General features: G+C 47.9%; 1 protein-coding gene across 1 annotated transcript; it reads left to right on the top strand.

The window, feature by feature from the left end:
- The first annotated feature begins 2,951 nt into the window (after positions 1-2,951).
- Positions 2,952-9,538, top strand: nefma (neurofilament medium chain a). Its single transcript, XM_056301902.1, has 5 exons — positions 2,952-4,048; positions 7,170-7,294; positions 7,711-8,167; positions 8,219-8,566; positions 8,906-9,538. The coding sequence occupies exons 1-5, from the start codon at positions 2,987-2,989 to the stop codon at positions 9,536-9,538; spliced, it is 2,625 nt and encodes an 874-aa protein (XP_056157877.1). The 5' UTR covers positions 2,952-2,986.
- Positions 9,539-16,073: the final 6,535 nt, after the last annotated feature.

The raw sequence follows: 16,073 nt of genomic DNA, 5'->3' as shown, positions 1-16,073 counted from the left end.
TTGCTCAGGGGCACAGGCACGAGCATAAACCCTAACATGCATGTTTCGTTTGATGGTGGGGGAAACCGGGGCACCCGGAGAAACCGCACCGTACACACGGGGAGAACGTGCAAATTCCACACAGAGGACGACCTTGTTATGACCCCCCCCCCAAGGTTGGACAACCCCGGGGTTCGAACCCAGTTCCTTCTTGCTTTGAGGCGAGAGCGCTACCCACTGGGCCACCGTGCCGTCCATCATCAGTGATACTTAAAGCATCCAATCTGTTCTAACGTCTTCCTGTTAAATCAGTTAGCCTAACTTATTAGTTTTAACTTTTGGTTATAAATCATGTTGTGCCAGCTCTGGCCCAGTGGCTAGCCAAGAAGGTCCCGGGTTCGAACCCCGGGGTTGTCCAACCTTGGGGGTCATCCCAGGTCGTCCTCTGTGTGGAGTTTGCATGTTCTCCCCGTGTCTGCGGTGGGGTTTCTCCGGGTGCTCCGGTTTCCCCCACCATCAAAACTGGAGCTGGTCCCCGGGCGCAGCATGGAGGCGGCGGCCCACTGCTCCTAGCTACACCCATCACAGTTCCTAGCTACACCCATCACTGCTCCTAGCTACACACATCACAGCTCCTAGCTACACACGTCACAGCTCCTAGCTACACCCATCACTGCTCCTAGCTACACACATCACAGCTCCTAGCTACACCCATCACTTCTCCTAGCTACACCCATCACAGCTCCTAGCTACACAGATCACAGCTCCTAGCTACACACATCACAGCTCCTAGCTACACACGTCACAGCTCCTAGCTACAACCATCACTTCTCCTAGCTACACACATCACAGCTCCTAGCTACACTCATCACAGCTCCTAGCTACACCATCACTGCTCCTAGCTACACACATCACAGCTCCTAGCTACACCCATCAATTTTCCTAGCTACACACATCACAGCTCCTAGCTACACACATCACAGCTCCTAGCTACACCCATCACTTCTCCTAGCTACACCCATCACAGCTCCTAGCTACACAGATCACAGCTCCTAGCTACACACATCACAGCTCCTAGCTACACCCATCACTGCTCCTAGCTACACCCATCACAGCTCCTAGCTACACCCATCACAGCTACACCCATCACAGCTAGCATGGGCTGCAGTAACTGAACATCCCCAAGGGGTTTAATAAAGGAAATTGAATTTAATCTTTGTTTCGTGAGTGACCCAGTACAAACATGGAGGCAGAGTATTAACATTTACTATTATGTATTATTTACTATTATTTATTTATTATTTATTTGAGGGGGGAAATATAATAAACTCCCCCGTCGGATCAGCCATCATTGCACATGGGCCCTCACTGAGAGTCTTGCGGCGCGAGACAACAAGAGGGAGGATTTACTCGGCTTGTTGTTTCCAAAGCATTACATTATTATACCCGCTCACCCACCCACGCGCAAACACACACACAAAACATGAGGGGCATTATGGATATCCTTATCCTAATTTCCAGCGTCTGCCTTGCTAGCAGTGGGGGTGGGGGGGACGGGGAGGGGGTGGGAAAGGGTATCAGGGACATACCACGTGCTGCCTGAAAGACTCCGGGGTAGCTTGTACGCAGATTTAAAGGAGGACCTCAACTTTTTCTTCTTCTCCTAACGACTTGTGAGATTTATTCTCCCACATCATAAAACCCACAACTACCCTGGCGGACGCACAAATTACTGTTTATCTGCAGTTACCGCTGCTGAATATTAAATTGATCGATCAATAAATACATGAAATATTCTCATCCATCCATCAATATATAATATATATTATACATCAATAGATTATATTGATTAATTATGTTGATTGATTACATTGATCATTGTATTATAGTGTGAAACGTCGTCGCTTTTAAAAGTGACTAAATAGACCTGCGGCCATTGCGCAGCGTCACCGCGTGCTGGGCAGCATTCACCAGGAGCGGGACTTGGACGTGGATCTGTCACTGCAGCATCTGGTTCAGAGAAAGACTTGATCCGCGGCAAAACGCCTTTTAACGGCTCGTCCATGTCCGTGGTGCTGAAGCCGTTTGCGCACGGGGGGGGGGGTGGTGGTGGTGGGGGTGGGGTGGGGTGGGGGGGGGCAGAGACTCCCAGCCCCCGGGGTGACGAACAAGAGGTGTTGTTACACAACAGAGTGGGTCACACTTTCAAAAACGTCCATGAGTACTATGCTTCTTTTTTAAAATGTATTATTATTATTCATAGCGTTGTCCGACTTTTAGAGTTAAACTGTTTGCATCGGTTTATTGACCCGAGCGCGCGCCTTTCCCAATATTGCCGCACGCGACTGGGAAACGCCTACTTGCGCAGACGGGAGTCCGGCGCCTTGACGCGTTCCGCCGCTGCTTTGCGCCCTTCACCAGGCCCCCCGCTGTACCCATCTATGTCACCATGTGTGCCGAAAGGTCTACAAAAAAAAAGTCAGTCCTTTCGTGGTACTTGGCGGAACAGGGACGTTGTGGTTTTCATCCGGAATCCCGGTCGGTGTTCCGGGTGGCGCTAACGAGCGATTCATTCTGCTCCGGCAAAAGAACTTTACGCACAGACCTAAATGGCACAGTGCGCGACCGAATATCTACTTTCCCCCCCCCCGCTTTCTGTCGATGTGTACCACCCACGTAGCTCCCGAAGCCCCACGTGGTGTGGGTTGAGCGGTACCCCGGACCACTGGCGGGGTGCCGAAGGGGAGTGCACCGGCGCCCCTCCTCCCGATCAATGGGCCAGTAAACGACGCCGCTCCTCGGCGATTTAGCGACTCAGCCTCGGATATATAAAGGACCGGCAGCAGTGCCTCAGTCGCCGTGAGAGCCAGATTCACCCCACACACCTGCACGCACGCACTCATCCACCCCCACACACTCGCCCTCCACCTCCCTCACTTTGTGCTCCCCCCTCCCCTTCTCCATTTATCTGCACGCGCATCTCCCTATAGGAGTGCAGTCCGACCGGATGAGTTACTCGGTGGACTCCGCGATCGGGAGCCCCTTTCGGAGAGTCATGGATGGCAGGACGACCAACTACAGCTACAGCCGCTCCGGCGGGACCCCCTCCAGCGGATACCGCTCCCAGTCTTGGTCCAGGGCTAGCCCGGGCTCCACGATGACCACCTCCTACAAGAGGAGCGCGAACGTGCCCGTCTCCAGAGCCTACAGCTCCACGGTGCTCAGCTCCGCCGACAGCGTTGACTACAACCAGACCTCCCTCCTTAACGGAGACTACAAGCGCTCCAACGAGAAGGAGCAACTCCAAGGGCTGAACGACCGCTTCGCCGTTTACATCGACAAGGTGCATTACCTGGAGCAGCAGAACAAACAGATCGAGGATGAGATCCAGACGCTGCGGCAGAAACAGGTGTCCCGCTCCCAGCTGGGTGACCTCTATGACCAGGAGCTGCAGGAGCTCCGCGGCATGCTGGAGCAGATCCACCACGACAAGGCGCAGATCCAGCTCGATACCGACCACATCGAGGAGGATATCCAGCGGTTGCGGGAGCGCCTCGACGAGGAGGCCCGCATCCGCGAGGAGACGGAGGCCATCATCCGCGTCCTGAAGAAGGACATGGGCGACTCGGAGCTGGTCAAGTCCGAGCTGGAGAAGAAAGTTCAGTCCCTGCAGGACGAGATCGCCTTCATCCGCAACAACCACGAGGAGGAGGTGAACGACCTGATTGCCCAGGTGCAGGCGTCACAGATCAGCATGGAGAGGAAGGACTTCCAGAAAACAGACATCACCGAGGCTCTCCGGGAGATCCGCTCGGAGCTGGAGGGTCACTCCAACCAGAACCTGCAGCAGGTGGAGAACTGGTTCATGTGCCGCTACGCGAAGCTGACGGAGGCTGCGGAGCAGAACAAGGACGCCATAAAGTCTGCGCGGGACGAGATCTCAGACTACCGCCGCCAGCTGCAGTCCAAGACGGTGGAGCTGGAGTCCGTCCGCGGCACCAGAGAATCGCTGGAGAGACAGCTGAATGACATCGAGGACCGCCACAACGGCGACCTGGCCAGTCTGCAGGTAAGCACACGCCTTTGCGGGGTGGGGTGGGGGGGTGGGGGGTATCTGACGTGAGGATCAAGTAGCAGTAAGATTCCCCACACTGCGAGAGAGACATGTCACCCCACCCTGTACAACCGAGAGGCGCAGGTGAGGGAACAAGAGCAATGTGGCCCAATCTGGTGCAGCATTCTGATGTTTGGACCTGAACGTGGTCTCAGCTTCTGTCTCTCTTGCATTGTGCGGAATCTCATCTTTACTTTAGTTTTTTTTAGAGTTGTTTTTTTTTTTAATGATTATTTGCACCTACGGTAACTGAGCGTGAGCGCGACCGACTTCTCTGTTGGTGTTTGATTGTTTCTAACCTAAATTGTGACCCCCCCCTCCCCCCCAAAAAAGGCGAAAAAACCCAAAAGGTCCCGTAAGTCTGACCAAAGTGGATTCAACAGTTACCTTGGGAAACAAATACATGTGCTTAAGGCCGAAATAATATTTATTTATTTATTTATTTTTAATTATTTTGGCGATCCATTCATTAAATTACACATTTTTATGTACTTCAGCTTTAGGTCCACTTTTTGGAAAAGCAGACCCATCCCTTTAGTGGGCTGAATGAATCCCTAATATCTGATCGGACCTGTTCATAAAGTTGAATGAATTGTCTTTTCAGGGGTTCATAGACGATTGGAGGCGTTTGTTTCGTTGCTTATCCTCCAAATTCCCAGACTGTAACGTCACTGACCCAAACTGTAACGTTACTGACGCAAACTGTAACGTTACTGACCCCAAACTGTAACGTTACTGACCCAAACTGTAACGTTACTGACCCAAACTGTAACGTCACTGACCCAAACTGTAACGTTACTGACCCAAACTGTAACGTTACTGACGCAAACTGTAACGTTACTGACCCAAACTGTAACGTTACTGACCCAAACTGTAACGTTACTGACCCAAACTATAACGTTACTGACCCAAACTGTAACGTTACTGACCCAAACTGTAACGTCACTGACCCAAACTGTAACGTTACTGACGCAAACTGTAACGTTACTGACCCCAAACTGTAACGTTACTGACCCAAACTGTAACGTTACTGACCCAAACTGTAACGTTACTGACCCAAACTATAACGTTACTGACCCAAACTGTAACGTTACTGACGCAGCTCCTTTTTTGGGCAAAAACAAATTAAAAGAATAGTGTAAAACTGCATTGAAGTTATAGTCAGTTTGAAAGAGTATTGCATCTCGGACGTGGGCCACTGTTTAAAAAGCATTTCTGCTGCGTAATGTTGCATCCGTGCGCATTACAGCGTTTAACAACGTGACTCATGACCGCCATCTGCTGGCAAGTTGCTTGAACTTCAAGACTTGTGACGCCGCAAGCTGATGAAGTTTAGACATGCCAGGAAAGGGTTAATGGGCTGACACACTGCAGCAAACTCTCTCTCTCTCTCTCTCTCTCTCTCTCTCTCTCTCTCTCTCTCTCTCTCTCTCTCTCTCTCTCTCTCTCTCTCTCTCTCTCTCTCTCTCTCTCTTGCTGAGTCAGAGGCGTGGGTCGATTCATTGGCTGTGTCCTTGCATCACTCTCTACTGAGATATGCGCCTATTGAAGAAGTTGGGAGAAGCTGCCCTTGAAACAGAAGCGTTCGCCCCTTTCTAAAAAGTGGTGTATTGCGTCAGAATATATTGGAGCAGAACCAACACGCAGAGGCTTACTGCATCTGATCTGGAGCAAAAGGGCCGTCAAGAAGGCCGACTACCTAGAATTCAAATGCAATTTGTTCAGATGAAGAAGAAAAAAAAACAAGCTTTGGACATAGGTGGGAAATAGACGCAACAACTGAGAAACACGGGTATCTCACAACAGGCTCAACGCCGACTCCGACACCTTCCGCCACATGAACCAAAAAGACAAAATGTAGCATTTTATGTTTAATGTACCTTACCTCTTGGCGCATGCGCTATAATCCAGGTAGGAACGTCGAAGAAGGTTGCATCAGTTCAACTGGATACATTGTTAACTGACAGATACGTTCCATCACTCGTCTACGTAAGGGACCTCTTCAGTCTCAACTGACTGCAGGTATCTCCACCCTTATAAACAACACGGTGTCTGCGGGTAACCCCACCCTTATAAACAACACTGCGTCTGCAGGTATCTCCACCCTTATAAACAACACGGTGTCTGCAGGTGTCTCCACCCTTATAAACAACACGGTGTCTGCGGGTAACCCCACCCTTATAAACAACACAGTGTCTGCAGGTGTCTCCACCCTTATAAACAACACAGTGACTGCAGGTATCCCCACCCTTATAAACAACACAGTGTCTGCAGGTATCTCCACCCTTATAAACAACACGGTGTCTGAGGGTATCTCCACCCTTATAAACAACACAGTGTCTGCAGGTATCGCCACCCTTATAAACAGCACGGTGTCTGCAGGTAACCCCACCCTTATAAACAACACAGTGTCTGCAGGTGTCTCCACCCTTATAAACAACACAGTGTCTGCAGGTATCGCCACCCTTATAAACAGCACGGTGTCTGCAGGTATCTCCACCCTTATAAACAACACGGTGTCTGCAGGTATCTCCCCCCTTATAAACAACACGATGTCTGCAGGTATCTCCACCCTTATAAACAACACGGTGTCTGCAGGTATCTCCACCCTTATAAACAACACAGTGTCTGCAGGTATCTCCCCCCTTATAAACAACACGATGTCTGCAGGTATCTCCACCCTTATAAACAACACGGTGTCTGCAGGTATCTCCACCCTTATAAACAACACAGTGGCATAACGACCGAAACCAACGATCGGTTTCATATGGCCACGTGTCCTATTCACAGAGGATTTAGAAATAGTTGCAATCACAGCATTGTAAGATGGCGAGAGATGTACTCTTAGCCCCGCCCCCCTCCCTCGGTTAAGGGACTGTCGTTCCCTCTTCACATAGATGGCCTCTTTGACTTCCCGTTCCAACCAGCGTTCCTCCCTATCAAGGCCGTGCAAATCCTCATCCTTGGCCTCTTTTTATATATAATAATACATTAATTTATTAATGCACCAAAATTCCTCTTCGTCGTGCGCTTTTGTCCTGACTGCTGTTGTTACTTTCCGTGTGTGTTCCCTCAGGAAACCATTCACCAGCTGGACAATGAGCTCAAGAGCACCAAGTGGGAGATGGCGCGTCATCTGCGTGAGTACCAGGACCTGCTCAATGTCAAGATGGCCTTGGACATTGAGATTGCTGCATACAGGTAAACCGGCAATGGCAACGATCAGTCCGCCTTTTCAGAACAGATCATCATTTAATTGCCTCGAGTAAGAGGTGGACAAATATGCTGATAAAATCGCAATGTGGTAATTTGAGACTAGAGTTCATCTATATGTTGTATAGATATATATACAAAATACTATATTATATAGCATATCTCATCAATCTGAAGGTTATCAATATCACCCTGGCCTACCTTGAGTGTGCGCAAAAACGTCACTTTCGATTTTTTTTCATGTATCTTCTGTCTTTTCTTCTCTTCTAGTGTGAACTTTTACATTTGTGTAGATGAAAATAGCTCGATTGTAAATTTAAATATTTTGACGCCAAAGTTCAATCTCCCATCGGCAAAATTACCCTCCTGACATCGTTTGTTTAACATCTGCCTTCCCCCGTCAGGAAACTCCTTGAGGGAGAGGAGACCCACTTCAGCACTTTTCCCTACCGCCAGGCTGTCACCTCCTCCAAGATTTCCAAACCAAAATTTGAAACTCCCAAGCTGAAGGTGCAGCACAAGTTTGTGGAGGAGATCATCGAGGAGACCCGGGTGGAGGATGAAAAGACCGACATGGATGACGCCTTAGCCGAGATCGCCCAGGAGCTGTCTGCCAAACTGGGAGATGGAGGGGATCAAGAAGAAGATGAGGGAGAGGAGGCTGGAGAGGCAGATGAGGTAGAGGCCGAAGGCGAAGAGGGAGGCGAGGTAGAGGAGGAAGCCGTAGAAGCCACTGAAGCAAAAGTTAGTGCCAGCGCACCTGTCGAGGAAGAGGAAGAGGGCGACGAAAAGGGGGGTGATGAAGATCAGGAGGAAGAGGGAGAAGGCGGCGAGGAGGGAGAAAAGGATGAAGAAGGTGAGGCTGAGAGCGAGGGTGAAGGAGAAAAGGGGGATGATGCAGAGGGAGTTGAGGACAAAGAGGGAGAAGAGGAAGGAGGAGAGGACGAGGAGGAAGTTGAGGAGACAGTTTTGTGCTCCAAAGCCCCAGAGTCAAAAGCCTCTCCCGACAAAGAGAAGGCAGGGGACAAGGAGGTCAGTGGAGGAGAAGAGGAGGCAGGTGACAAAGAGGAGGGAGGTGATCAGGACGAAGATGCAGGTAGTGACAAAGAATCCAAAAGTGGAGACGAGAAGGGGGATGAGGGAAAGGAGGATGTCAGCAAGGGTAAACTGATAGAAAGCCCAAAAGAGGAAAAGAAGGAGAAAGATGAGGAAGCGGAGGACAAATCAGATAAAGACAAGGAAACTGTGGCCAAGACTGAGGCTCCTCAAACAGATGCTCCTAAAGGCGAAGCTCCAAAGCTAGACCTCAAGAAAGATGTGGCTGCTAAGACAGGAGCTCCAAAACCTGAATCTCCCAAATCTGAATCACCAAAGCTTGGATCTCCCAAGCCTGGATCACCTAAACCCATGTCTCCCAAATCTGAATCTCCCAAACCCAGCTCCCCAAAAGCTGAGTCTCCCAAGACACAGTCCCCAAAACTAGGATCCCCCAAGTCTGAATCTCCCAAACTAGGATCCCCCAAATCTGAATCTCCCAAACTAGGATCCCCCAAATCTGAATCTCCCAAACCCAGCTCCCCAAAAGCTGAGTCTCCCAAGACACAGTCCCCGAAACTAGGATCCCCCAAATCTGAATCTCCCAAACCCAGCTCCCCAAAAGCTGAGTCTCCCAAGACGGAGTCCCCAAAACTAGGATCCCCCAAAGCTGAGTCTCCTAAGTCCGAGTCGCCAAAACCCAGCTCCCCAAAAGCTGAATCTCCTAAGACAGAGTCCCCAAAAGTAGAATCCCCCAAAGCTGAGTCCCCAAAGACCGAGTCTGCCAAATCCGAGGCTCCGAAGGCTGATTCTCTCAAGGGTGCAGAGGAGAAGCAGGAGAAGAGTGATTCGACCGAGGAGAAAACGGTCGAGAAGAAGGACATCGCCATGAACGGGGACTTGGACAAGAGCGAGGATGACAAGGCAAAGCAAGAGGAGACCAAGGAGGTAGACATTATCACCAATGGCGTGGATGAAAGCCCCGCCAAGGAGGATCCCAGCCAGAAGGTGGTGATCACCAAGACGGTGGAGACCATCACCACTGGGGAAGATGGGGCCAAGCACGTCACCAAGTCCGTCACTGTTACCGAAACCGTGAAGGAGGTGGACGAGGTGGTGCAGGAGAAGATGGTGTCCTCCAAGAAGACGGAAAAGCACTCTACCCAGTCCATCACGCAGGTGACAGAAACCGAGTGAGCAGTTTCCGACCAACCGACCTATCGACGAAGGAGGACGAGACGGAGGAGGAGGTGAACCAGCGAGGAAGCGCGCCAATGGCTAGCAATCAATCCAGAACAAACATAACAAAGACGTCATACAGCTAGAGCGATATAATAATTATAACGATAACCACACTCAAACGTGCAAAACAAAGCATAGAGAGAAGCCAAAACAACGTTGTACTTAAACGCTAAATAAATCAAAAACTGATTAAAAAAAAATATGCATGTTGAGTGAAAGCTTTAATGGGCTTCGCTGCAGAGGCGGTCAGGAGCAAGCGAGTGAGACATTCATTTCTCTTTTCGTTTCCTTTCTGCAGTTGACGGATGAGCTCACAGGAGTTTTTTTGTGTGCGGGGTGGGGGTGGGGGGGGTGTCTGCATGCTAGCTCAGGGGAGGGGGAGTCCCGTCCTCTCTCATCGGAACGGAAGGGACACACACCGTGTGCACTGTAGGCAAATGTACAATATGTAAAATGCGAGTGGGTGGGGAGAGTGCCAGAGAATGGAAGTGATATGAGATTTTTATTGAGATTTGAGAAGTAGAGGGCCCTCTACGCTGACACGCGCGCTCTTGAAGTAGCCTTACTTGATATGTGAAGACCCCCAACTGAGCCAAAAAAAAGAAGAAGCTTCTAGCAACAAACACACAAACATACAGTGATGTGAGAGAAAGGCATTGAAGCGATACACTATCATACCCATTCAGTACCTGAAGCAGTTACAGCTTAATGAACCTGAAGAAACTCCTAGCCTTAAACATGCTTTATATCAGTGTCTGTTATGTTTACTTAACGATGAGTGCAACTGGAAAAAAAAACCAACCTGTAAATGCGCAGACACATACATCCTTGTATGCATAGGATGGACTTGAATTTAAATAATGAACATAAATGAGGTGCTACTGTTTGCAGTCCCATGTCTTTATTCATCATGATCTATTTCCCAGCAGCATTTGCTCAATAAATGTCATACTGAAATGAAACTCCGAAGTCTGTGGTCTTGTGTCTTTTTTTGTGTGATATTATTCTTATTTTAATTTACATGACGGTGTAGTTTGAGGGGTTTTATGTATTTCAAATGCACGCCTTTCTTGTTCTAACCGGTAAAAGTAGTTGTTGTGGTAAAACATTTTCAGTGGAGGTGTACATGTTAACATAAACTTAATTCACGAAAAAATATATAATATATATATATATAAAAAAAATTACAGAAAATATAAAAATATAAAATACAGTAATATGTAATATAAAACATAATATAATAATATAATATATACATAAATAATATAATAATAACATGATATAAAATAATAATAATAAACTAATAATATAATATAAAAATATAAAAATGAATATGAATATATAAAAACAAAATTTATGTTCTGATGCAGTAATTGCAGCCATATGCTTTAAATTGCCCTGTTACAATGATACTGAATGTTCATGTGGACAATCGGGATGGAATATGATCAAAATCATATATCAACATTCAAACATAAAAGACTTAAGAGCAAACGTTTGAGAATACTAACTATATATAAATATTATAACTTTAACAAATAACATAATACATAATACGACAAAGGTATTTCAACAGCAGGTCATAGTTTCAGCAGTTTCTTCTCACGTCTCCAGGAAGACTTCTCCACATCTCTTCTGAACAGTGCACCACAGACCTGCCAGAGGAAACTCAAATACACATGACTCAGCCGGTGAATATTAAATTAATCAATGTAATACAGTGCATCCGGAAAGTATTCACGCCCCTTCACTTTCCCCACATTTTGTTATATTACAGTCTTATTCCAAAATGGATTAAATTCCTTTTTTTTTCTCATCAATCTACACACAATACCCCATAATGACAAAGCGAAAAAGGTTTTTTAGAAATTTTTGCAAATTTATTAAAAATAAAAAACTGAAATATTGCATGTACATAAGTATTCACACCTTTTACTCAGTACTTGGTTGAGGCACCCTTGGCAGCGATTACAGCCTCAAGTCTTCTTGGGTATGAAGCTACAAGCTTGGCACACCTATATTTGGGGTATTTCTCCCATTCTTCTCTGCAGATCCTCTCGAGCTCTGTAAGGTTAGATGGGGAGCGTCGCTGCACAGCTATTTTCAGGTCTTTCCAGAGATGTACAATGGGGTTCAAGTCTGGGCTCTGGCTGGGCCACTCAAGGACATTCACAGACTTGTCCCGAAGCCACTCCTTCGTTGTCTTGGCTGTGTGCTTAGGGTCGTTGTCATGTTGAAAGGTAAACCTTCGCCCCAGTCTGAGGTCCTGAGCGCTCTGGAGCAGGTTTTCATCAAGGATCTCTCTGTACTTTGCTCCATTCATCTTTCCCTCGATCCTGACTAGTCTCCCAGTTCCTGCCGCTGAAAAACATCCCCACAGCATGATGCTGCCACCACCATGCTTCACTGTAGGGATGGTATTAGCAAGGTGATGAGAGGTGCCTGGTTTCCTCCAGACGTGACGTTTGGCATTCAGGCCAAAGAGTTCAATCTTGATTTCATCAGACCAGAGAATCTTGTTTCTCATGGTCTGGGAGTCCTTTAGGTGCTTTCTAGCAAACTCCAAGCGGGCTGTCATGTGCCTTTTACTGAGCAGAGGCTTCCGTCTGGCCACTCTACCATAAAGGCCTGATTGGTGGAGTGCTGCAGAGGTGGTTGTCCTTCTGGAAGGTTCTCCCATCTCCACAGAGGAACGCTGGAGCTCTGTCAGAGTGACCATCGGGTTCTTGGTCACCTCCCTGACCAAGGCCCTTCTCCCCCGATTGCTCAGTTTGGCTGGGCGGCCAGCTCTAGGAAGAGTCCTGGTGGATCCAAACTTCTTCCATTTATGAATGATGAAGACCACTGTACTCTTCGGGACCTTCAAAGCTGTAGACATTTTTTTGTACCCTTCCCCAGATCTGTGTCTCGATACAATCCTGTCTCGGAGGTCCACAAACAATTCCTTTGACTTCATGGCTTGGTTTCTGCTCTGACATGCACTGTCAACAGTGGGACCTTATATAGACAGGTGTGTGCCTTTCCAATCAATTGAATTTACTACAGGTGGACTCCAATCAAGATGTAGAAACATCTTAAGGATGATCGGTGGAAACAGGATGAACCTGAGCTCAATTTTGAGTGTCATAGCAAAGGGTGTGAATACTTATGTACATGCAATATTTCCGTTTTTTATTTTTAATAAATTTGCAAAAATTTCTACAAAACCTTTTTCACTTTGACATTACGGGGTACTGTGTGTAGATTGATGAGAAAAAAGGAATTTAATCCATTTTGGAATAAGGCTGTAACACAACAAAATGTGGGGAAAGTGAAGGGGCGTGAATACTTTCCGGATGCACTGTATGTCAACGTTTGCCAAATGGCCTTTACGTAAAGTTTACCATATATGCAATCACTGTAAAATATCCCGGAAAAAAAGAAAGGTCTATCAAACTGTCGAGAAAGAGATGGACGTAACTTAATATCTTTGGAATAAAGATGACATGTTGTTTAAATCTCATGCCATAAATGATGTTTTAGAGAATGTGTCAGAATGTGTCCCTCCAGGTTGGGGATGAGTTGTTGCCTCAAGTGAAGAAGTTCAGGTATCTCGGGGTCTTGTTCACGGGTGAGGGTAGGATGGAGCGGGAGATTGACAGGTGGATTGGTGCAGCATCAGCAGTAATGCGGACGTTGTACCGGACCGTTGTGGTGAAGAGGGAGCTGAGCCGGAAGGCAAAGCTCTCAATTTACCACTCAATCTTCATTCCAAGCCTCACCTATGGTCATGGGCTTTAGGTAGTGACCGAAAGGGTGAGATCGCGGGTACAAGCTGCTGAAATGAGTTTCCTCCGTAGGGTGTCTGGGCTCAGCCTTGGAGATAGGGTGAGGAGCTCGTACATCCGGAGGGAGTTCGGAGCAGGGCCGCTGCTCCTTCGCATCAAAAGGAGCCAGTTGAGGTGGTTTGGGCATCTGATCAGGATGCCTCCTTGGCGCCTTCCTTTGGAGGTTTTCCGGGCACGTCCAACTGGGGGGAGACCCCGGGGTAGACCCAGAACTCGCTGGAGGGACTACATGTCCAATCTGGCATGGGAACGCCTTGGGACACCCCAGGAGGAACTGGAGGGAGTTGCTGAGGAGAGTATGTCTGGAGTGCCCTACTTAGCTTGCTGCCACCGCGACCCGACCCCGGAGAAGCGGCTGATGATGAGATGAGACGAGACGAAACGAGATGAGATGAGATGAGATGAGACGAGATGAGATGAGACGAGATGAGATGAGACGAGACGAGACGAGACGAGATGAGACGAGATGAGACGAGACGAGACGAGCTGAGATGAGATGAGATGAGATGAGATGAGATGAGATGAGAATGGGCCATATAAGCGGCCGCTAAGTAACTGATGAAGTAGACGAGAGACAGAACAGTAGGATCACATTAAATCAAACTCCAGGCCGTTCAACTGCCCCCTTTCGTTAAGTGCCGTCAAAACACTGTGACTAAGCAAGTTGAAAAGTTACAAGAGGCACATTGTGGCTTGGTTTTAAACATTCTGCAGTCAGATTCAGCTAAATGTCAGCGCTGTCTTTCAGCCCATCCTTTATGTCTACAGCTGCCAAGAAGCCATCAAATTTGCCAAGAGTCATAAAATTCAGGGCGTTGTTTTTCAGTGTCTCCAGAGCAGTAAAAACCCGGAGACTGATGGCAGATGGTGTTGCTCGGGGGTTGTGTATAAGAGGTAATGACTTTGCAATCAGTGTCTAAAGCTTGAGACAATCTGTTTCTCCGAAACCACTGGGGTTGTGAGCAGCATGGCTGATGGAGGAAACCTGCCGCTGCTGGCTGTTGTCCTGTCAAGGGAAAACCGCAGCAGGGCATCCGTCACTGTGTCTGGATAGCATGCCCCCCTGCGGGTTCGTGTCTGTAGGACCCGGATGCCACATGTAACGAGATGGAACATTTACCATAAGTGCTGCACGGGCTGCTAGCTGGCGATAATGTAGAGTCCATAGGACTACTTATGAGGAGGTCGTGAACATTTTTGCATTGGTGTTTTAATGCCACTAGGAGGCACTGCACGCAGTCTACTCAGAAGAGCAATGTGGGCCGTTTCACATAGGCTCACTGCTGAGAAAATCCACCAGTTTCACTCTTCAATAGGGAGAAAAACAGAACATATAAAACTGAACTCAACATCTGCAGGCAAGAAAATGAAAAATGAGTATGAATAAGATTAATGGTGTCCTTTAGCAGAGGTAAATGCTGTGAAAACGTTGATTCAGTGTCTCATAAACCCAGTATTTCAGGTGCCACCCACCTTGTATGTAGCGGACATGATATCAGAGCATTTATGCAGGTCATCCAGAGGATTTCTCCAGGTACTTCAAACAGTCTCAGTGGTGACATTCAGGAAAAGGTCAGTTTTGCTTAAGAAATGCCATTTGGAGATATATATCTTAGTTACATGAGCACTTCATTTTCAATCACTTGCAAACATGGTTAGCTTATTTCATATTATATCTTCCTAACTGTATTTTTACAATGGGTCCAGGTTTCCTCGAAGGTTGGAGGAAGACGGGTGCATCATTAATGCTTCAGGTTGTCTGCCACTGATCTGCCTTTCACAACGTTTATTTTGCACCTCAAAGGAAGTTGAACCAGTTCATGTGGACGAAACGTTTACTGACAGACACACTTCATCATCATCTAAGTGACCTCCTCAGTCTCAACTGATTGCAGGTATCCCACCCTTATAAACAACACAGCTGCATAACGACCGAAACCAACGATTGGGTTCGTATGCAGATACGGGCGCGAGCATTAGCTAGAACAGAAGTCACATAGATGGCCTCTTTGACCCCCCGTTCAAACCAGCGTTCCTCCCTATCAAGGATGTGCACATCCTCAACCCAGAAAGAGAGGCCGCTGGCCTGTAGATGGTGTAGACTGTGGAGTCCTGGCCCGACGTGGTAGCTCTCCTGTGTTGTGTCATCCTCTTGGCCAGCTTCTGTTTAGTTTCCCTGATGTACAAGTCACGGCAATCCTCCTGGCAGTTACCAGCGTACACTATATTGCTCTGTTAGTCCTTGGGGTGGACCAATTTCTGGCGCAGCATGTTTTGGGGGTTTGAAAGCAACTGAGACGCGGTGTTTGGGAAATTCACGTCTCAACTGTTTCAACACTCCCGCCTCACCACTGGTTTACCTTAGGCAGCTGTCGTCCTTCTCCTCTCTTCGATTGGCTGGTGCACTGCTTGGGCGTCTTCCTAGCTTTCACCAACTCCCAGTTAGGATGACCACACTTAACCAGGGCCTGTTTCATGTGGGATTCCTCCCCTTCTTCCCCGGCCGCTGAGTCGGTGGGGACGTTGTCAGCTCGGTGGTGCAGCGTCCTGATGACTCCTAGTTTGTGCTCCAGTGGATGATGAGAGTCAAACCTTAAGTATTGATCAGTGTGTGTTGGTTTACGGTAAACATCTACAATCAAATGTCCCCCCATCACCAATTG

This window comes from Lampris incognitus, unplaced genomic scaffold (genome assembly GCF_029633865.1).
Source record: "Lampris incognitus isolate fLamInc1 unplaced genomic scaffold, fLamInc1.hap2 scaffold_212, whole genome shotgun sequence".
Lineage (NCBI taxonomy): Eukaryota > Metazoa > Chordata > Actinopteri > Lampriformes > Lampridae > Lampris > Lampris incognitus.
This window is presented reverse-complemented; position numbering and strand designations above follow the sequence as displayed.

Excerpts from the sequence above, each read along its gene's own strand:
- nefma (XM_056301902.1), top strand. The coding sequence starts at position 2,987 with ATGAGTTACTCGGTGGACTCCGCGATCGGGAGCCCCTTTCGGAGAGTC. Across the intron at positions 4,049-7,169 it reads GCGACCTGGCCAGTCTGCAG|GAAACCATTCACCAGCTGGA; the intron begins GTAAGCACACGC and ends GTGTTCCCTCAG. Across the intron at positions 8,168-8,218 it reads AAAAGGATGAAGAAGGTGAG|GACAAAGAGGGAGAAGAGGA; the intron begins GCTGAGAGCGAG and ends GAGGGAGTTGAG.